Genomic DNA, 23,740 nt, shown 5'->3' with positions numbered 1-23,740 from the left:
GCTCGTTTTTTTATTTTCCTATGCTCTGCAGCAGTTAAAAACAGCAAGAGATATTTATATACCCATGTTCACAGAAGCACTGTTCACATTAGCTAAGAAGTAGAGGCAACCCAAGTGTCAACTGACAGATGAGTGGATAAACAAAATGTGGTATATACATACAATGGAATATTATTCAGCCTTAAAAAGGAAGGAAATTTTGACACATGCTACAACATGGATGAGCCTTGAGGACATTATGCTGAGTAAAATAAGCCAGTCACAAAAAGACAAATACTGTATGATTCCACTTATATAAGGTATCTAAAGAAGGCAAATTCATTGAGACAGAAAACAGAAGGGTGGTTGCCAGGGGCTGGGGGGAGGGGAAAAAGGAAAGTTGTGGTTTAATGGGTACAGAGTTCCAGCTTTGCAAGATGAAAAAGTTCTGGAGATCTGTTTAACAATTTCATTGAGATGCAAATTCATCAGCCTAGTTATACATAGGACTTTCTTAAAATGTGCATTCGTTGTATCCCTTTGTTCACTTCTAATTTTGTATATATTTTTCTTTTTCCTCGTTGTCTACTTTATTTTTTCAAAGAATAACACTGTGAATTTATCTACCAAGATTCCTATTTATAAATTCAGCAATATCTGCTATAATACTCCTTTCCTTCTTCCTGGCTTTCTTAGCATATTTTGTTATTCTTTTTCCTAATTTGAGTCAAATGCTTATTTCATACCTTTTGATTCTTTCTTATTAAATATTAAAGCATTTAAGGTTCTAAATTTCCTTCTCTGTATAATTTGTAGAAAGTTCAGAAGTTTCAATTTGTGATACTGCATTATCACTCATCTCTAAATAAAGACAAATGGCTACATATGTAGTTTTTATTTTCTCATATGCTTTTCTTCTTTTACCTTCTAAGAGGTAACCTTCTATAATCATAAAAGGTTAATTAAACAAATTAACTTTAATTTATTTAAAATAAATTAAATTTGTTAATTTTAAAATTAAATTTTAAATCTTTAAAATCATTATTCAAACTGTGTGCATATTTATTGCTCTGTTCCTTAAAAAACCAAAGCTTTCCCACTTATTAGCTGGGTGACTTTGGATAAGTCTGTGCATTTATTCCTATCTTATTGATTGTCAGGCACTGTCCTGGGAGCTGCGAATACAAGAGTGAACAGGACAAAAGTTGCTGTTTTCACAGCATATACTCTCTCTCTCTCTCTCTCTCTCTATATATATATATATATATATGCTAGAAATAAACAGGATGATTTTAGCTATTGACAGTATGCAGACAGTAAAGAAGATGTGGTAGAGTGATGGGGTGGAGACGGTTTTTTTGTTTTTGTTTTTAGATAGTCTTTTTTTTTTTAATTTGGCTGCATCAGGTCTTAGTTGTGGCATGCGAGATCTTCATTGAGGCATGTGGGATCTTTTGTTGTGGCGCGCGGGCTTCTCTCTAGTTGCGGTCCGTGGGCTCCAGAGCATGTGGGCTGAGTAGTTACGGTGCACGGGCTTAGCTGCCCCGCGGCATGTGGGATATTAGTTCCCCGACCAGGGATCGAACCCGCGTCCCCTGCACTGGAAGGTGGATTCTTAACCACTGGACAACCAGGGAAGTCCCGGGGTGGAAGTGTTTTAGATGGGGTTGTCAGGGAAGACCTCTGCTAACTGCTAGATCCCATAGACTCATCTTGGTCCTTAGCCCAGAAAACCTCTCCTGAGCCATTTTGTACCACTCACCTCCCCCTTTTTTAAACTGCTGCTTTCCTTGGTTTCTGTGACGAGATAGTAGTGACTTTGTCACCACTGTCTCTTGGTTTCCTCCTACGTCTCTGACCTCCGCCTTTCAGACTTTAGTGCAGGCACATCTTCCCCCGCCCACCCTGTTGGGCAGCACGATCATCTGTCCTGGCAGCTGGAAGAAGAGCTCAAATGCTGGCTCCCTCTTCTGAGAGCTCTTGCTTGTAGTCAGACCTTTGGCACAAGGTGACACTGGGGTGGCGGCACAGGCTCAGTATACAATGTCTCAGTCAAGGCAGTAAGATGGTTTCCCACAGGCGGAGGTTAGAGCACAAGTCCACCTGGCTTTCTAACACATGGCTCAACACCAAGGACATTATTTCAAGGAAGGGCTCAGCAAAAGAAAGTAAGGAAGTACTGTGCTGACTGAAAGGCACTCAACACAGCGCTAGAAAGCAAACATGGTCCTATCCTTACATGACATGAGGTTACATGACAGTTCAGTGACCTGACTCACATAAAACAATAAGAAAACACTGCAAAACAGCAAAAAAACACATACCAAATTGTTGGAAACAGGCTATAAGTGCCACTGGAGCTCAAAGAAGGAAGCCCTCAGAGTGAATTTATCAGTTCAAGAAGACACTGACGGTAGAACTTGAACCAAGCCCTCAGGGAAGCAGGTTTAATCACCAAAGGACACAAGAGCCCATGGTTATTCAGTGCGACAGGGCTGGATTCTGGATCCAACAGGCACAATGAATGATGCTGGGCTTATCCTGTAAGAGTAAGGCCCACTTCTAACCCCAAGTAGGCAAAGGTTAACAAAAAATTCAACCCTGGACTAAGGAATAAAGACTTCTGTGAAGAGGATCAAAGTTCTCTTCCTCTTCTTTCACCTCAAGAAATAGTTGGAACAACAGAAGTGGGAGGTTCAAACAAGAGTGGGATGGAACCAAGGGTTAAAAGATATGGTGCAATCTCTTTAGGTCCTGGCTCTGCTCTGGGTCTTAGGGGAAATGAGTAGAAATTTGGAATGTTTCTTCTGATTCTTGAGGTTCTCAGTTTTCCAGTTCAGAACATCAGGGCAGACCAGAAAAGATATTTGGAGCTGAGGCTCAGTTAGTGATAAAGAATGTGATCTATCTGAGGAGTCCTCTAGCTGGAAGTTTGAGGGGGTAGAGGTCTCGCAGGTGGAAGTAATGGCACCTCAACTCTAACACTTCCAGAGATACAAATAACATGTAGCTTAAATCTTTATATTGAATAGCATCTTTACAACTCTCATAGTTGCATATGGAGTTCATTCTATCCTCATTCGAGGTAGGTGTATTAGACTGATCCCACTTTACAGAATTTTAAAGAAGTTTGGGAAGTTAAGTGACTTCCTGGTGAATGAACAGTTGGGCCTAGAAGCAAAGTCTTTAATGTTCAGTCTGGCACTTCCTCTCAAGAGGATAATGTTCCAGTGTTCCAAACAGGCCTTCTCAGTGCCTCAAGCAAAGCTCCTCACAAAAAGAAATGAGCCTTGTCTCTGAAGTTCCACTCTGGGCTCACAGGCTTGAAAGATCCTTGGACAAACTGGTCTCCAAACCCAGGTGGGGTTAATGTACTGAGATATAGTGGGGAGGGGTTGGGAGGCACAATACAAACTGGACTGTTTTCTAGGGAACAACATCTGGTCTGATCCAAAAACTGTTCTCAAAGTCCACTTGAAGCAGACCAAAGTCACAGGATTCACTGGGCCCTCATGTCATTAACGCTTTGCTCCTAGCAGTCTCCAGTCCTGTCAACCCCCACATGAAAAACTCCTTCCACTGGGGTAACTGAAACCCAGAGGTGACCAAAGTCAAAGGGGATAGGCATGATGATTTTAAACTCTGGGGTGCCAAATGGAAGTGGAAACCCTTGCCTCTCAAACAACAAGTATCCACCATGACACTAGGGAATGCTTCCCCCCACTAGTGAATGCTCCCCACCATGCCCTTTAAGGTGTCTGGTACCCAAGAGAGCATTATAAGGCTTAAGTGGTTTTTTTCTTCCTCTTTGGTGGTATTTAATTAGGAGTACGTGGAAGTAATCAGCTGAAAAAACCCAGGCCTGCCCTGACCCCCAGCAGAGTCTTCACCAGCGTCTCTGCACCTGGCCCATGGCACTTTGGAGGGTCTGTGCCTCTGAGGCCAGCTGGGATGCAATCAGATACTGCTTCTTTTTCCCCACTCAGTCCAGACCAGTAAGTATGGCACTTGTGTGGCTTGGGAGAGTGGAAAGGCTTTCAGGAGCCCAGAAGTCAGTCTCTTTACCGAGTAGTTGTTACCCTTTCAATACAAGCTTCTTTCCTCAGGTTTTGTGGTCTGACTCCCTTTTATTCACAATATTCCTTTCCTCCTTTCCCTAAGTTCTGGCTCCTTTTCTCTCACTGCCCTACCCAGTCTCCCTGCTTCCTTGTGAGCTGGCTTGATAGCATGTCTCTTCCACAGATGTAGGGTGAAGTGAGACACTAAAGCTGGCCTGTGCAAAGTACCGCTTTCGTGGCTAGACTGTAGCAGGTCTGAAGAGGACAACTGCAGACTGATTTCCCGCACCCATCCATTTACTGAGATTTCTTGTGCACAGGTGCGGAGGCAAGAAAATGTGACGATCTGGTAAACAGTAAATGATCAATGTGGTTGCAATCTATGATACAGTTCACTTTGGTTCAACAAACATTTGCTGAATGTCTATGATGTGCAGAGATTGATGAATCAGTTCAAAACTCCCCGGTATAAATGACTAGTACAGTGGTTTTCAACCCTGGCTGCACTTGAGAATCCTAGCAGCTTAAAAGACAAAAACAGAAACAAACAATGTCTGGGGTCCCTCTCCAGAGATCTGGATTTCACTGGTTGGGGGTGGTGGAGTGTGAGTATCAGTATTTTTTAAAAAGCTCCCCAGGTGTTTGAATGTGCAGTCAGGGCTAAGAGCTTTATGTGACCATGTGTAGAAAGTTTGGAATAAGGGCTAAATTTAGATTTTAAGCAGTGGAAAGCTATTGTAGGTTTTTGAGCAAGAGAGGAAACATGAGGATGGCTGTAATGTGGGAAACTTCTCCTGACTGTACTGGGCAGAGAAGACTGGAGTCAAGAAACACTAAAAACAAAGAGACCTGGTAAAAAGCCTATTGCAATGGTTCAAGTAAGGGGTAGTAAGATCCTAAACTAAGCAGTAGCCTTGAGAATGGAAAGAAGGGGTGAATTTCCTGGAAAGTGCAGGGCCAGGCAATTGTAGGACTGTTAAGGGCAAGGGAGAGCAGTCCAGGCTGCCTCTGGGGCTACGGCAGGAAAGGAGGGCAGTGACCAGAGAGGTTCTCTTTCCCTTGCCCAGACCCACCTACCTCCACATTCCCACCTACTCTGAAACTGCAGAAGAAAGAACTTCTAGTATCTTTGGAGTTAAGAACTTATGAGAAGAACAAGAATATAGACACTTGGCTTTCAGGGGAAAAGTTCAAGGGTTGCTAACCTAAGCAATAAAGCCTGAATATATTCGGGACACAAAATTTAAAAATGAAGCAAAACTTCATACATTTGCAAATTTTCTTTACCACAGAATTTTGATACAAAAAGAAATCATTCTCCTATCCAAGGCATTTACTCTCCTGCCCTGACCAGAGAGGACACAAACAATACCACTAATTTCTGGGCAGCCTTATAACACTAGGCTCAGCTCATAGAAAAAATACAGAATCAACTGCAGCTTCAAACATCTTCCTAGATGTTGCCTAAGTCAGAAAGGAAGAGCCAACACAATAAAACTAGTAGGGTGGGGTGGCATGGGAATATAATCATTTATTTGGAGTGTAACCTGGTACTCCAAACAAAGGCTCTATTATCCTCAGCTGAAAGCTTTTAGGGCATAAGGAGGAAGTGAATGGGATGACCGACTTGAGACAGCACCAAAAGAACAGAGATGACTTCACAGTCCTGGAAGATGGCAAAAGGCAGAGAGAAAAGACTGAACAATTAAAAGTGAACTGGGACATAACCTTCGATGTTGGTACATCTCAAATTCCATTTTCCCCTCACCTTTCCCCAAATAACCAGACCATTTAGTTAACCTCTCTAGACAATGCTTGATCCAACAGATCATTCTAGAGCACAAAAAATATATATAGTTGTTATTTTATTGTAGAAGAAAAAATATCCCGAAATATTTGTTAAGTAACAGTAACTCCTGACAAAATCATTTTTCAGGGTTCTTGGGCCTCACCATCTGGTCAAACGCAGCGAGCTCTCCCTCAGCCTTATGATAAGCTTCATTAATATTGCCATAAACCACAGAAAAACTCAAAGATTTTCTAAATGGCTTCCAAATTGCTGCATAGATGCCCTTAATTAGTCCAAAGGTAAACAATAAACAAGTTGGCAGAGAAGTTAGAAGGATCTCTGAGAGGGAAAAAATGTTAACAATTGGTGAACCTAGAACAAAGGGTATATAGGTGTTCATTACAACATTTTTTCAACTTAATTTTTTAGTTACAGGCAGACTGAAAAGTTGCTTTAGCATGATCATGCTATTTTCCAGATGTGCCTAAAAAACATTCAATTATTTCTTTTCAAACCAGAAATAGAAAATCAGTTCTCCCCCAGGTGATACGTTCTATTCTGTTTTAAAAAGCTTCCAGAGCTTTCTGGAAAGTTTAAATTAAGGGGCTACAGTACACTGATATGGTTTTATAGTTCTTGGGAAGTGTCTGAGTCAAACTCTCATCGAAGGTCTGTGATGGTCACTGCTCTGTCCACAACAGTCACGTGGTTGCAGCTCTGCAATAGGGAAAAAGAAAGAAAGGGAAAGTCCTGGAAAATTCTGAAAAGTCATCTTTAAAACTCCTTACTTGTTGAAGTCATGGAAGATATCTTTTACTTAACTTCCTGTATGTTTTCTTATCTTTGAAAAGCAAGTTTAAAAGCTATTTACAATAAGCAATTCACTGCCTAACTTCTTATATCTTCTGTATATTGTCATGATACATAAATATATATGTTTTAAAAAAACCCAAACAAACAAACAACACTCCTATTTACAATGCTTATTCTGGCTAGTGGTTCCCAGGCTGGCAGCCAGACTGCTACTTAAATGGCTGTTATGGTAAGGGGTCTGGGAATTATTACTTCCACCAACCCAGAATCAATAGGCTGTAGCCTGAATCAATGTGGGCACATATACCTTCATTTATTTTTCAGATGTATGTATATTCTAGAGTCATTCATAAAATATACACTTATTTAAATAACTGCTGAATTCATTGCAGTTTTTTGGGTTATTATGTCAACCAGATAATAAAGTACACCTACTCTCACATAGGGAATACTCCCTCTTGGCATGCATAAGGGGTCATCCTAACTGAAAGCCCAGGCATTTCTGAGGGATTGTGTAGCCTCTGTTTCAACATCCTGGTACCTAGACATTTATTACATTCCAAGGCAGGCTGACCTATTTGTGAACAAGTCTGTCAGAAAGTTTTTTCCCATACTCAGCTGAAAACTGTCATCCCACAGGGTCTTAAGTTTTAGTTCTGGGAGTCACACCCAATACCTTTTTATACAACAATTCTTCTAACACTTACAGTCAGTTCTCAGATTCTCCCTGGGGTTCTCTCCTAAACATCCCCAGTTTCTTTTATGTGACAAGGGTCTGAGTCCCTTTTCCATGTTGGTCACTTTTCAGGGAACCCAGAAGAAATAATAATACTCCATGGCCAGCATGGAGTGAAGCAATACTATCACATTAGATTTGAGGGGAAAAACTGAAACATACTTATCAGGAACTGAAACTTTTTACTCACAGAATACCACCTGGGGAAAAAAACTTTCTAAGAAGGTCATAAAAATCCCTGTTATCTAAAATCAAATTAAAAGCAAAATTCCAAAATTAAATATACTTTACTTAAGTGGCTTTTTCTTTTGAATTCAAATCTCTTATTGAAGTGCAGGCTTAGCAACTGATGATGATGAAGGAAAAAACCTAACATTTAATAAGCAAGCTACTGCACTTGGTACTTTCTGTGCATCACTTCATTTAATCCTGTCAATAACCCTATTCAAGTATGTATTATTATTATTATCATCTCCATTTACAGATGAGAAAGCTGAGGCCCAGGAAGGTTAAGTAACTTGATCAAAGACACACAGTCCTTAAGTAGCAGAGCTAAGACTCAAACTCCTTCCTATCCCACACCGCTTCCCATGTATGTTTTTATTAGGAAGATTTGGAAAAATAAGTGACAAGGCTGATCTTCTATGTGTGTCACAAAGGACAACGTGCCTCATCAGCTCTGACTGTCTTCCCTGGTTAAAGCACAGCTCCGATTTCTTCTACATAGATACATACACAGAAGAGAGGTGGATCCTTGCTGTGTGGATGAAATCCTTTCTGGCGACAGGAAGAAATCTCCTCTAGTCCGTGGTCAGTTAGTCTAAAGAATCCAGTTCTGAAATAAGAAAAAGCAGGTCTAGAATCAAGCAAAGGTGTCCCCTCAATCACACACACACACACACACACACACACACACACACACACAGAGCAGTGAAGAGCTCACTTTGAGACAGCTTCAAAAGTATGCTGGCTCATAGGTCTCTTCTCTGGTGAATGAATCAGAGTTAGAGAATGACTCATCACCACCACCACGCTAGTTTTACTGGGAGAATTCATAGTAAATAACAGGATTTAAAATGAAAAAGAAGTTAATTTTTGGAGATAATCTGTTGGATTTTGAAATTTTCTAATCTGATATCAATCTCTTGAAATTCCTACTGCTTCAAGTCAAACACTTCAAATTTTTTATGTCCTTTTCTTATAAAAGCACCTAGGTTGTTGCTTGGATACTTTTGTAAACAAGTCGAGTAGGTTTATCAGGATATAGGGCTTAAAAGGAAGCCTTTTAAAAAAGCCAATCAATACCACAATCTATATATTTTATAGAGAACAAGGTCTTAAGAATGGAGAACGTTTCCTCTGAGGCTTTTCCCCAGCTATCTCCTTGCAAAACCCTGAACCGCACCCTAGGTACTTACTCCTGGAACTTGGGGGAACAAACAATGGCTATCGACTCTGGCAACATCATCTGGTAGGAGCAGTGAGTGTGTAGGTCAACACTGGAGAGGAAGGCGGTTTGCGTGGGATGAGTCTGAGAAGAGAAGAAAAGGCAGGGACCCCTTCAGCGAGAATACACAGTCAAGCCTGGCCCATGAGGGAAGGTAGAGCCAAGTGATTCTCAATAACTTGCCACGATCTCCTTACGTACAAAGCCATTAGCAGCCATGAGGAATATGCCTGAAGTTCATAATAAGTAATGAACTTCCTTCCCAGCACTGTAAACGAGTATCGTGTAACATGAGTATGTGAAGAGACTCAATTTCTAATTGACCATCAAGACTTATCTGGCTCCTCACAAGCTCTCTCGACACAATGGAGTCTCCCATACTGGAACAGACAGTACCTGCTGCCCAATACAACAACCTAGTAGAAGTCAAGGACTTAACAAAGCACAGTTAGATGAATGATTCTTCTTCCTGACGGAGGGGTTAAAAGGTCAAGCATGAGTCTGGGGCTCTATAGGCGAAAGTGGCAAAAGCTGTCCTGTGGTTAAAGCATATCTTTCAAGGATATGAGAGGCAGAGGGTTACTGGGATTTCAGAAGGGTAGTTAAATCACACAAAGAACCCTGTCTTATTTGAGAAAAAGACCAAGATATTGAATTTTGAGGGTAATCAGTTAAAGCACCATCTAAATTACATTCAGTTTATCTCATTTGTTTCCAGTTATTTAATGGTTTTTTGTTTGTTTTTTTTTTGGCCGCGCCTCGTGGCCTGCGGGGTCTTAGTTCCCCAACCAGGTATTGAACCTGGGCCACAGCAGTGAAAGCACTGAGTCCTAACCACTGGAATCCCCCAGTTATTAAATGTTTTATTGAGCATACTCTTTGTACACAAATGGACCATATAATGACTTAACGTTCATCTCAGAGGGGGTGTGAGATAACAAGGATGGAAAAAGAAAGACCCAATATGACTCAAAAAGACCACCAATCTTTACTGACAGAAAAGCACGGAAAATAAATATGTGCCCTTGACCAGTGTTTTCAACCCTGTTGTGCAAAAAATGAAGCTTCTGAGGAACCTGTCAAAAGCACAGGCTCCTGCACCCCACCCTGGAAATATCCATCCTGAGAAGGAAATTTTTTTCTTTAAAGCTCATTAAATGATTCTTAGGTGCAGCCTCATCTGAGAAGCACAACTGCATAGAATGCTGTGACCAGCTCATTGTGGAAGAGGTCTGCAATACAGGAACATGTTAGCTGAGTGCTGACAGTAAATCTACACACAGGTCTGCACGGGGAAGGAAAGAACTTTCATGACCACAAGGGAGAAACAGTTTCTACCTAATAAGAATATGATCCTATAGACTGTTAGGGACAAACGGCCTGTGCCAACACCCTACATCCCATGGTTACAGCCTGAAATTTTGACTGAGAACAAATAAGACCTACACAAGCTGATGAAGGCCTCCAATCTAAAGTTGGGTTAGCTAGAAAGATGATATACAGACACATAGCAGGGGCTCAATAAATAATTGTTAAACTAAACCAAAAAATCTCGTTTGAGCCTCTGCTCCCCACTAACTACTGCACCTTCTCTCCTTCCCTTTACAGTCACGTTTCTTGAAAATTCAGTTATGCTCACTGTGCCCACCATGCTGGAGACAGAGGCAGGCATTTTTATGAAGAGAAAACAATACACCAAAGGAGCAGAAATAAGTGAGGAGAGTGAATGCTCAGGGCAGCCTGGGTGCCTGGATGAGTAGAGCAGCCACAGGAGAGCAATGCCAGCTAAGCCAAGGTGAAGGAGTGCCTTGAATACTGAGTTGGGGGTTACACAATAGTTGGTGATAAACATGACCATACAAAGTTTTGGACCAGGGAACCTGATTTATAGCTGGCAAGGTACAGAAGGAAGAATTGACCTTTTGCCTTCTCCTCTTGCCAATTTTAAGATCTGAGCAAACGTTATGGTCTGCTTTTGTTTGCTTTTAATCCCAAGTTAGGAAGGAATGCTACAGAAATATCATGGGGAAAAAAAGCTGGAATACTATCAATTTAGGCTCTAAATTCCTTCCTAGCTAGGCCCTCACTGATATTAAAAATCCTTTTACTCATTTGTGGCTAAGATCTACCTGAAGTCTAAACAGAAATTATTCCAAACTTTCCCCCATCTTCTCCAGTTTTTAAACTTACCTGTCTCCTCCTGCTGGGCAGTGGATCTAGACTTCAACCTTGTTGATAGCAAGATCACTTAATGATCACCTAAAATGAGTTCCCTCAACCCCTCCAATTATAACCTCAAAAATCTCTCTGTATCTTTCTTTCTTCCTTCAATTCTGTCTCAGAGGAGTGAGTGTTTTCTCCCCCATATGAAGATGACTCCCTTTTTGTACTTTTGATTTAATACTTTCCTATCTTCACATTACCTTGTCTCTCCTGACCTCTGACATCTCCTGCACAGGCTCCACTATACTCCACCAACTCACTGGGCTTAAAAACATGTTCAGGGACTTCCCTGGTGGCGCAGTGGTTAAGAATCTGTCTGCCAATGCAGACGACACGGGTTTGAGCCCTGGTCCAGGAAGATCCCACATGCCACGGAGCAACTAGGCCCATGCGCCACAACTACTGAGCCTGCGCATCTAGAGCCCGTGCTCCGCAACAAGAGGAGCCACTGCAATAAGACCATGCACCGCAACGAAGAGTAGCCCCCGCTCGCTGCAACTAGAGAAAGCCTGCGCTCAGCAATGAAGACCCAACGTAGCCAAAAATAAATAAATAAATAAATATATTTTAAAAAAAAAAACAAAACATGTTCAGACAACTATACACAAGAATGCAGATGAACCTTAAAAACTGAGCAAAAGAAGCCAAGCACAAAAGAATACATATTACATAATTCTATTTACATAAAGTTCAAAACCAGGCAAAACTAAACTATTGAGTTTAGGGATACACACATAGGTGGTAAAGCTATAAAGAAAAGCAAAGAATTTCCAGAAATGTCAAGTGAGGGACTATCTATACCAGAGAGGAAGGGTGACTGGGCAGGACACGGAGGTGGGAGTGTGCTTCTGGCGACGCTCTATTTCTTGACCTAGGTAATGTGTGCACACAGATGTTTGTTTAATGATTCATTAAAGTGCACATTTATTTTATGTACTTTCATATATATTTTTCAAATATAAAGGTTTAAAAAAAAAACCAAAATAAAAACAGAACACATTTTCACACTAAACCATAAATCAAGCAAACTCTCTCAACCTGGCTATTCCTTAAGCCACCATTCCATCTCTTTCTTTTCCTTTAGTCAGTGCTAAGCTCTTCAAAAAATCAGTATATATTTCACTATCACCACAACCTCAATACCCATTACTTCTTAAACCTTTTTAATCTGCCTAAAATCCACTAAATTGAGGTCATCAATGACCTCATCAAATCCAAAGGGCTCATACAAGTCTTCATCTCTCTGCAGCATGTGACATAGTTAACATCCTGAAGCTTCTTCTTAAGACGTTCCTCCTCCTTTGGCATCTGTGCCCTAACACTCCCCTCACCTTTCTCTGACATCTCCTCGCTTCATGACTGACTACTCCCTATGCTCGCCTAAGTGGCCTGTCCTTCAAGCTGCCAGTGAATCTCTTCTTGCTCTCCACCCTCCTCCAGTTCCAAGGCTTCCAAGGTCAGCTCTATGCCGAGGTCTCCCGGTTCTCTTTCCCACCTAGACCTTGTTCCCAAGTTCCAACTGCCTGATAATTACCTCCACCAATATCATGTCAAATACTCAGAACTGAAGACACCATTTGCCCCACTTCCAAGTAAGTTCTCCTGCTGAAGCCTGTTTCTGCTTATGAGATGATTAATCATTGCCACCCCCATGAGTCAGGCCTGAAATCTCTAAGTCATCACTTTTACTCATCATCCTCTCTTACTCATTCCCCACATCCTCTGAAATCCTACATTTATCTCTTCCTTCCCAAATGCACTGCCGTCACCGTAGCTCTCATCATTATTAGATTTTATCATCACGTTAACCTCTTAAATGATCTCCCTGCCTCAGCCTCCTCACTGAAAAGCAGAACTATCCTGCCTGTCCACCCAAAACCCTCCAGAACACTGCTCCTAAGGTATCATGTGAAAGCTTACCTACCACTGTTTCCTGATATGAACCATAAGCCCCAGAAAACTGGACCACTCAATGCTCCAGGATCACAGTCTGCCTATTCCAACGTTGTCCCCTCCGTATGGAACTCTCCCTTGGCTCACCTTGTCAAAATTCTAGAAAATCACCCCAGGTGTGATCCTTCCCTCCTCTGAATTCCACAGGGCTGTTTGCACCTCTTTAGGCACTTGGCACATTCTGCCTCACATGAAGAGTTATGACTTGTCTATATGTCAGTCTCCTTTATGAGACTAAAATCATATGTTACTCAAATTTGTATCGCCTGGCGGATAAGGTACAAGTTTTCTACTCCCCATGTACTATAACGGGGGATACACAATAAAAGGCAAATATTTATGAAAGGACAGAGGCACACTGACTGCCTCACAGGTCAGTATTTCCCAAATTCTAACATACAAGTGTGTGCAATCTTCCCAAATCCAGAAATGAGCTGCCTTGTTTGTATGTAACCCTGTCACACAACATGGAAAACAGCTTGGTCTATGAGAATCAGGGGTTGAAAAGGAATAGAAAGAAAAATTAAGAAGAAATCTTTAGGGATGGAATTATATTTTACCTGAATATTACCAGAAGACTGTTAAGACATGCAGACAGTTGAAAATCTCCTATATTGGTGGCCCTTCTGATTTACGTAAAAGTGTAGGCTGCTTTAAGAAAGACCAAATGGAGGCATCTGAATTAACTTCCTTGGCTCATTTAAAATATTTTGATTTATATACCTTTCAGTAACATCATTTGTACGAAGTAAGGCATAGCCTCTACCGTCAAGGTCCACATATACTCTAGGCTAGCATCCTATCACTGTTCATGCTCACAGGGGAATTGGGACTTAAGGGAAACAAGTTCATTTCCATTAAAAAAATTTAAGTTAAAAAGCCCTAAGTAATGCCCAGAAATCAATACTGTGGTGCAAGCAGTTAAGTATGCTAGGGAAGTCAAGTCTGCATCCAACAGAGGGAAATACAACCATCTAAATAGTCTGGATACAATTCACTCTGCTCCAAGAAAAAAAATAAGCAGTGTGTTTATAACATCATGTGAGAAGAGGAGACGAACCCCTGGAGAGCTCGGAATTGCTTACGTGAATCCAGCCCAGTGTGATGAGACCCTGCTGATCCTGTATGAGGAAAAGCTCTTCTTCGTTCTCAGTGTTGCAATAATCAGACCCAGCACTTTGCTTGGGGATGAGGACGTGGGTAACGGTAAACTCATTCCTCATCTGTCAAATGAGAAAACAGCCCGTCACAATTCCCTGGCACTTAGGCAACCCCACTCTGTCACGGCAGTGGAAAGTTAAACATCTGTACAAGCGAAGGCCCTTCCTCCCAGAATGAGCCTTCTTCGTGAGGTGAGTCCCTTATGTCAGTCATGTTCACAACCCTGACTACCCAAGTACATTGCTTGGGGTCCTCTGCAAAGCCACAGATGCCCACAGCCCTGTGGGAATTCCCTGTTGCAGCCAAACAGGTCTACTCATGACTCTTAAGAAGCTCTGGGTATAGTACCATTTCTCTTCCTTTGTTCATGTCTAGAGTAGCTTCCTTTTACTATTTCTCTAAGCCCTTCCCATCCTTTAAAGCTCAGTTTAAGTCTATTCCACCTTATGTGTTTATTTATTCAGCAGTTAGTAATGGGTTCTTTAAGCACCTCCATTTAATGATCCTTCTTTCCTCATAATTCCTAGTGCTTTTATTGTACATAGTAGTCAGCATACTATCTATCTTTTGATGTATATCTCCCATCTCCCCAAAGTGCTTGGGTACTTTTTGCGGACACATGTTCTGTGCCTCAAATATTTCATATTCCCAGGTCCTGCCATAAAGTCGGTGTTCAAAAGCTGATATACAGGATCTTCCTACCAAGTTTAGAATTAGGTATTTCTTACCACTGGCATTAAAATAATCAGTTCAGTTCAAGGGACTTTGAAAATCAATCAAATACAGGGTCACTAAAATCAAGGTGACATTGCATTATGCTGCCCATGGTTCTTTGGCAGAAGGATTGGCACAAAGAGTAACTGACCCTGGATATCTTCTCTGAGAGTCACAGAAGGCCAAGGGGGAAGAAACAGTCTCAGCTCAGGAAAGCATTTGTCTTTTACCAGTTTTCCACAGAGAATTCCACATGTCTCTACTCCCCGGGCAGTGTTGGCAATGGCCAACTGGAGAAACTGTGGGCAGAGCTTCCCAGGCACCACCACGTGGCGCAGTCCATCGATTGTAGGAGCTGTAATGGAGAAAGAAGAAACGTCTGAGATCATGGGGCACAGCCTCCCCAAGCAGACCTCAGAGTTGGCAGCCCTGGGAGAGCAATGCTAAATCACTGGGGTCCCGCAACTGTAGGCAGTGCGTGGGGATCTCATCCTTATGGCAGAAGAAAAAGCGCTGTAAAGTCTCTTCTCCAACCTCTTGCCACAGCCATTGGGAGTATGTTATTTCAAGGAAAGAAAAGAGGCTTTAATCATTCAAGTTAACACAAGGGTAAACTACTGCTTAAAAGAAGTTTCTGAGCTATTCAGGAATAATAGTGAGAGACAATCCTGCCGAGTACATGGGGAGAAACCCTGAAGGCCAGGCTTCAAGAGTCCAGCACCCCTTGCCCACTCTTACCTTGTCCTTTTAAGTGGATCTTCTGCGAAGCTGAATTCCTTACATGACTACTTGAAAGACAATTCCTAACAAAAAGATCTATTCTAATAATCAAGGCATACTCATCATTTTGCCGCTATTGTTATTTTCTCAGATAGCCATACATTGGTGAGAGGAGGAAAGACTCAATAGTTTTTATGGCTAGACTGAATTATCACTGAGTACATACAATATTTACCTTGACTAAACTCCTTACCAATTAGGAACATTTGCAGGGCAAGCACAATTCAGTAGCTCTTTTTTATTATTTAAAGGTCAGTAGTTGAATTGTAAGGTGGTACTATAAGTCTCAAATTTCCTTTACAAAAGGTCAACAGTGGTCTCTAGTTCACTGAACATTTCAAATCTCTGCACAACCCTTAAAAGCTGAGGGTCTGACTTTCAAGGATGTTATTAGCTCTTCAGAAAATCGACCTGGCCCAGGTAAACTATATGTCTTAAGCAAAGTCCACTTTATAATATAGCTGTGATAGAACACAGTATGGTAATACTAATCAAATGGATTTCTGTGACCAGAGCCTAATGAGTGGGATCATGGAGGGAGTCGTAGCTGAATCTCCTGGAATGACACCCTGTTTGGCTGCAGCTGAGATAGAAGAGGACGCAAGCAAATGAATTCACTACCTTCCGAGTTGCTCAATGCTCCAGGTTTCAAGGATCTATCCACTACAGGTGGCTTGGCAGGCCTTACAGTTGTATTACAGTCCGAAGGCTGTGTGTATATAACAGGCGCCGTGGGGAACACATCTAGGGAGGGCTTCTCTAAGTCAGGTACCAGTGGGCCGTCCAGGCCAGGGTCCACTTTCCCAAACTCCTGTACAATTTTCAGTCGTTCTTTTTCTAGTTCCTGGTTCCGGATCATCTCCTCAAAGGCATGGAACTGTTCCTGCTCCAACTGTTGCTGCTTCTGTTGTGCCACCCTCTGTCTTTCCTTTTCCAGCTCTTGCTGGATGGCTACGTTTCGGGCAAATTCTTCCTCTTCCTTCTTCTACAAAGAATGAATAGGAGTTAGGCTAACACTTTACACTCAAGTGACTTCACATCTTAGGAGGACAAGGCTTTTCAGCAGGGAGATTGCCCCAAACGTACTTCTGCTCTAGCGTGAGTTCCCAACACAGAATTCATGCTTCCCTTAGTACCTCTACACCCGTGGAACAGCTGCTGCTCCTGTCTATCTAACCACCATGCACCTATTCTTCAAAAACAGTTAAAGTCCTGATCCTCTCGGTACCCTTTCCCAAGGACTTTAACTAATGCATTTTCTTTTTTACCAAAATCTCAAGGCAACTTATTGTCTGCACCTCATAATCTGTATCATACAATGTTAGCCTCTGGTGTGCCATGTATACATTCTATATCCCAAGTAAGGCTGTGAAACAGAACCAAATCCAAACTTACAACTGCCATGTTGGGGGTCTCTATTGAATTTTAACCCTGAATGAAGCCTCTGAAATTTTTCTGGTGATTGGTCCAATATAGAGTGACATTTTAAACTGCTAAGAAACATCAAGTAACAATCTCCTTCATGAAGGTTTTCACTCACTGGGTACCTTAGAAATACATAGCTGTTCACCTCTCCGCTGATTTTCAACATCAGAGTCCAGAACAGAATTCAGTAGAGTGTACAAAAGAATGTGGAAGTGCTTGCAGTGTGTGTTCTCACCTGACACAGACCAATGACACTGTCACAGACCTTCTCATGTGTTTTAACTGACTCTTCCTAACAAGAATCATTTGAAAATAGCTTGAAAAAAAACCCCAATTATTATATACAGGTATATCCTATGTTGGATATAATCAAATGTGTATCAAATACCCCAAATTCTCTGATCTAAAAACCCTATACTTTAGTGCGATTTTCATTGTTCTTAGGTTCTAGCTCTAGACATAGCAGACAAGCAATAGATATTCTGTCCCTCAAGTCATCCTCTTAGATAAGCAGGCTAAATCTGTATTAGAATCCTCAGCCTAAACACCTTTTTTGAGTTGCTGGTCTTTGCCAATAAAGTAAAATATCACATTAAAATCACAAGATCTGCTGAAATATCTATCAGAATCCTAGGTCACAGCCTAAGAAACCAAAATAATTTCTTTTTTTTTTTTTTTTGCTATTACATACTCACTTTTTCTTCATTATAGTCTATATATTCTTTGGTATATCGTTTTAACAGTTCTGCTTTCAGCTCTTCTGCTTTGGGAAATGCAATCTCCTTTAATTTCTGAGACACAAAATCAAAAACTGGGAGTTAGAACAATTGCCAGCTAATTAAGGTGAGAAGTAAAAAGACTGAAGTCAAGTTGGCAATGGCAACAATGTTTCTAAAAACATTTAATAATAATATAAATTTAAATAATTTAATTTAAAATACCCCCTACCATACCATACCTGCTATTTCGTAACTGATCTAGTGAAATGGCCTTATCTCCTATTTGCAGGATATGATGCTCAGATGCAGATACTGCTACTTATATTTTGGAGTTAGTCTGTGCTTCTCTGAAGCTTTTAGATGGGCAACAGTTAAAGTGAAGACCCACCTTTACTGTGTCTTTCTTTTCAGGAATGACAGCCGATTTGTAATCTCGATGCTTTGGTAGTTTCTCAATAAAGAGCCTAAGGGAACAGATCAGATTGACTATGATGCAAAGAAGATGTCCAAATGTCCAAAAGACTCTGAAGCAATGCAACTCCCTTATTCTGCAGAGACTACCTGATGGGTTTCCAGGCATGCAGGGGTAACAGGCACACCCTGACAGGCCATGTTCCCCACTCATCTCTAGCCCTGTAAAGAGCAACAGAGTGCTTCCCTCTTCTCCCAAATCAGATGTGCAGCAGCACCAGACTCCTACAACAAAAACGATGGGGAGGAAAAAGCCTATCCTGTGCCCCGAAATACACCTCCAAAGAGATTCTCTTCTTGTTGTGACAGTAACAGGCTTCCAAAGGAAAAGGTCTCTCACAAATCATTCTTCAGAGAACAGTTTGGCAGCCAAGGGCAGGAGGCTAAGAGAAAACCCACATTCTATTACTACTTCTAACTCTGTGTGACCTTTAATGCTGGCTTTTCTTCTTTGGGATTCATGTTCCTTCAAAGAAGAATATTCCTTGCACCAGATTAAGCACTGAGATGCTTAGACAGTTCATGTGTTATATGCGTGTAATATGTGCACGTTACATGTGTAACGTGCATTATGATCTCTGATGAAAAGTGCTTAGAGAAACATAAGTTTCTAGACTTCCTCTATCAGTTCTTGTCCTTGGCTGTAAAGCTCAGTGGGAAAAATAAACTGAATCAATTCATAGACCTCTAACACTTATGATGTCTACTTGGGGACGGTGAAAATAAACAGAAGTTCAGTAACTTGTCATAGCCAAAATGGAGGGTTCAGAATTCAATGCCAGCAGGCCGGTTCCAGAGTCTACTCTTTCAACCACTATATCGTACTGCCTCCTCATGGCTCCTGGAATGTCCAGAACTGTTGGAGGGGTTCTGAACAAAGATGTCTTTCAAATGAATTAGGTTGTAATAAACACAAGCTGAGACCCAAAACAAATAAATTGAGGGTAGCTTGCCCACAGCCACAAAACACTGTTATGTATTTGGGATTAACTGGCTCTTTTTCACTTTCTGCCCATGGGTAGGAGGAAACAAAGGAGGAAGACTCAGTAAAGGGAAAAGAAGAAGATCCCCACCAAAACACACCCTCTATAGATGAGTCGTCCTCCTTCTGTTCTAATTAGGCACATGAAAATTTCATTTCAATCCAATTTCACAAGACCCCTCAGGCAGGGATGAATTCCAAAATCAAAACAATTCTAAAAATTGTCCTTTGGGTTCATGAAAAATGAATTAAAAGTTTCCTTGAAGTCTATACTTAAAACAAGCACAGATTCATTTTTCAACCATAAAGTCCTGAAGAAGATATTAGGATAAATAAGGCATAGATCTTGTGCTCAAGAGACCTATTATTCAGTAACTTGAAAGACCAAGGTACATGTTCACTACCTTCAGCAGGCTGAGTGTGCTTTGTATTGAGGCCTCAATCAGTCAAGAAAGTAACATGTCATATAAACACCACACTTTATTTTCATTTATGCTCTCAGCCTGAAGGACTGTAAAGTCCCTGAGGCCAGAGATTTCTGTGTTTCATGCTTCTTTGTATATTCCTCTAAAGCCAGCACAGTGCCTTGTATAAAGAGGCACTGAAAAAATATCTGATGAATAAAATTGTCTTAAAACCTTTGGATGAGCTGAGTGAAAAAACAAAGTGCAAAAAAGTATATATAACATGCTACCTTATATGTAAGAAAGGGGAAAATTATATATAGGCACACCTCAGAGATATTGTGGGTTCGGTTCCAGACTACCACAATAAAGCAAATGTTGCAATAAAGCGAATCACATAAGTTTTTTCATTTCTCAGTGCATAAAAAAGTTATGTTTACACTATAGTGTACTCTATTAAGTGTGCAATAGCATTAGGTCTAAAAACATATACACTTTAATTTAAAATACTTTATTGCTAAAAAATGCTAAGAATCATCTGACAATGCAGGGTTGCCACAAACCTTCAATTTGTAAAAAATGCAGTATCTGCAAAGTGTAATAAAACAAGGTATGCCTGTGTGCATGTATACATATTCATTTATTTTGTTTATAAGTATATAAAGTAACACAGGAAGTATATACAGAAACTAGCAAAAATAGAGGACAGGGGAAATAGAGTGGATGAGACAAGAGTGGGAGCGAAAATTTTCACTATATACCTTTTGTTTTATTATTTCGATTTTGAACCATGTAATAAAAACTAGCTTATAAGATAAAACTCCCAGACCTGAACATGAATACCTTTCTCTTGTTTCAGTTACTGTAGTCAATTTTCTGAATGGGGACATATGGGCAGAAGCATTTCCTGAAAACAGAATGGGCAGCATAACCCACTGCCCAAACTGGAGGCAACAGAGCTTGGTGGTTAGGAGGGCAGGCTCTGGAGCCACCCTGCTTAGGTTCAAATCCTGGCTTTAAGCACTTACTAGCTGTGTGACCTCCAGCACCATCCCTCAGTTTCTATATAAATTATATATACAGAGACAAACTAGTACTACCTGATAGGGCTGCTATGACATTAAAATAGATTTTTAAAAATAAATAAAATGCTGAGCACAGTGCCTAGCACATAGCCAACATCTGCTATATGTTTATATGCTTGTTTTTACTAATAAATAAAAATGTGAGCAAGAAGAAGAGATGAAGATGTTAACACCAGGGTTAGAAATTTTCTAGGCAGAGAATAGCTGTGGCCCAGATGTATACTGTTCTCTGGGTTATATCTGGTTGCAGCCTACAGACAGGAAATGTACCAAAGCAAACAAAGATGCATTGGCAAAACACAAGCAAAACAACCTAATGGAACAACAGAAAAAAAGAGATACACAGAAAAGTAAATAAAAAGGTAAATAATTATATAAAATGGTACTCAACTTTACTTATATATGAAAGAAATTCAAATTAAGATGAGATATCATTTCCATCTATCAGATTGGCAAAGGCTTAAAAGTTGATTACAATCAGTGTAGGCAAGGGCATAGAGAAATGGGTATCCTTACCCACTCTTAGCAGGACTGTAATTTGATAATACCTTTTTCCTTAGGGGAGGAAGGGGAGTGGGAGACAAGTATTCGAAATTTAGAATGTGTATATCCTTTAAACTCACAGTTCCACGTCTATGAATTTATCCTATAATAATACAAAAATATATGTATAAGACTGTTCAATACAGCATTGTTCATAAAAGTAGGGCAACCTGAAAACCTAAATGACCATCAGTAGGGGATTATTTAATAAATTATGGTGTACCCAAATGTGGAAAAACAACATAACCATTCACTCTTTCCTTCAACAAATATTTACTGAGCATCTACTATGGGGTCAGGAATTATTATAAAGGCTGGCGATTTGGCAGTGAATGTCGCAGTCACAAATTCCTCCCCACCATAGAGTGTACATTACAGTGGGGGAACAGACAATAGACAAAATATAAAGTATTACAGATAATCAGTGCTAGGAAAAAGTCATTAATAGGGAAGGGGAATAGAAGTGACAGGGAAGGGATTGAGGTTTTAGATAGGGCAGCTAAGGAAGGCATCACTGAGAAAGTAGCAGTTAAGTAAGGACTGGAAGAGTAAGCCATGACGATATCTGGGATAAGACTGTTCCAGGCAGAAGAAATAGCCCTAAGGCAGAATGAGATGCTGGATCAATGTGTCCTGATACGGAAAGATATGACTGTTAAGAAAGCAAATTGTAGAAAAGAATATATTGTATGATCTCGTTCAGGCTTTAAGAAAAAAGGATAAAGACATGAGCCCATGTGTTTGCATGGGCATATTTTCTTAACAAACACATAAACACACAAGAAACATAACAGTGATTACCTCTGGCGGATGGGAATTTTCTTTTCACTTTAATATTTCCCTTGCTGTATGGCTTGAAAAAAATTTGTTTTAATCATGAACAAATATTACTTTTGTGTAAAAATAATTTAAAAAGTCAAGCAGAAATTCCATAACATGGATGTATTAAGGGCTCTAATTTCTTCCAATCTTAAAAGTTAGTCAGCAAAGTGAGCATGAGCACAAATGAAAACCCTCTTCAGTCCATAAGCCCCAATCCTGGTGGTAAACATTTTCAACACAGGTGACAGGCCATTTTCAGAAAGCAGGTCTGTGTTGTAGGGGGCTCACACAGCAGACAGGAATTGCCTAAGTCCTCTGTAACTCTCTTCTATGCAGCCTAGTCGATGACCATAAAAAGCTGCGAAAGAATCCACCGCCTGGATTACTGTCTGTGCTCACCATGAAAATATGTACTGATTTAATATGTTGAAGATCCTTCTTCTATACTGGGGTCTGCAAAAGGCAAAGCATTCCTACAGTAGGGGAAACCTCTGAGGGGGGAGAAATGTGCTTGAGATCATTAAGACGCCTGAACTGCTCAAGAGAAAAGAACAAACATGCCCTTTAAAATCCTGAGTTAAAGTATGCAAAAAGGTCTAGAACAATGACTCAATAGTGGGGGGGAGGCAGAAGAGTGGTGAGGTAGAGGCCTACCCTCTTCCCTCCTCTCTCCTCAGTGTAATAACTGCCAAAGTGAGCCATTGTTAACTGACAGGAATATACCAAGTAAACTGCGGTAGAAAAACTGACCAAGAATACTGAGCTAGAAGTTTTTTTGCAACTCCTAGGGCTTGTCAGTTCACAGAATCAGAGTTAGGGCCTTGAAGATATCTGCAGGAAAAATGAAGGTAGCTACATTTATTGATCCAGGTCTAGCCAATCCAACAAAGTCCCAAATTAAACCCCAAATCTAACAAGTTAAGTAACACATTCTACCCTCCTCTCACTCACCTCTCCTCTAGGCCTCGTTCCTCATGTTAAATGGTCCTATAAGCAGAACACCACATACAGGAACAGACTCCCCGAATCGGTCTTGCTGTTAACACTGATATTCATATCACTCAAAGTAACACCAAATCACAGAAAAAAAAATCAACTTCTTAAGCATCCGTGTACCGTTAATCCTACTCCCTCTTGCTTATATAAGAGTTTATTTCTACACTGAAACTCTCTTTTCTGTACCGTTAGCCTCTCCTTCTCCACAGTATCCTTTCCATCAGCAAAAAATAAGCTCTAGAATCTCCCATCTTAAAACACACGCGGGGCTTCCCTGGTGGCACAGTGGTTAAGAATCCGCCTGCCAATGCAGGGGACACGGGTTCGAGCCCTGGTCTGGGAAGATCCCACGTGCCGCGGAGCAACTAAGCCCGTGTGCCACAACTACTGAGCCTGCGCTCTAGAGCCTGCGAGCCACAACTACTGAGCCCACGTGCCACAACTACTGAAGCCCGCACGCCTAGAGCCCGTGCTCCACAACAAGAGAAGCCACTGCAATGAGAAGCCAGCGCACCGCAACAAAGAGTAGCCCCCGCGCAATGCAACTAGAGAAAGCCTGCGCACAGCAATGAAGACCCAATGCAGCCAATAAATTAATTAAAAAACAAACAAAAAGATCAATAAATAAAATTGCCTTAAA

At 40.9% G+C, this 23,740-nt stretch overlaps 1 protein-coding gene across 3 annotated transcripts in view; it reads right to left on the bottom strand.

Moving 5' to 3' along the window:
* STAMBP (STAM binding protein) overlaps positions 1–23,740 on the bottom strand; it is a 58,285-nt gene that overhangs the window by 18,496 nt on the left and 16,049 nt on the right. For 2 of the 3 annotated variants that reach the window (XM_061210797.1, XM_061210798.1), the window contains exons 3-10: positions 18,186–18,261; positions 17,774–17,869; positions 16,275–16,638; positions 15,104–15,228; positions 14,084–14,221; positions 8,794–8,906; positions 8,111–8,210; positions 5,886–6,543 (exon numbers count right to left, since the gene is read on the bottom strand). In XM_061210797.1, the coding sequence (XP_061066780.1) occupies positions 6,487–6,543; positions 8,111–8,210; positions 8,794–8,906; positions 14,084–14,221; positions 15,104–15,228; positions 16,275–16,638; positions 17,774–17,869; positions 18,186–18,261 (1,069 nt within the window). In that variant the 3' untranslated portion in view covers positions 5,886–6,486. Of the gene's footprint in view, positions 1–5,885; positions 6,544–8,110; positions 8,211–8,793; positions 8,907–14,083; positions 14,222–15,103; positions 15,229–16,274; positions 16,639–17,773; positions 17,870–18,185; positions 18,262–23,740 lie in introns of those variants that run through there. The other variant, XM_061210799.1, reaches the window with a different exon arrangement.

The sequence above is a fragment of the Eubalaena glacialis genome, chromosome 14 (assembly GCF_028564815.1).
Source record: "Eubalaena glacialis isolate mEubGla1 chromosome 14, mEubGla1.1.hap2.+ XY, whole genome shotgun sequence".
Taxonomy (NCBI): Eukaryota; Metazoa; Chordata; class Mammalia; order Artiodactyla; family Balaenidae; genus Eubalaena; species Eubalaena glacialis.
The sequence above is the reverse complement of the archived record's forward strand: the minus strand, read 5'-3'. Positions and strand labels throughout refer to the sequence as shown.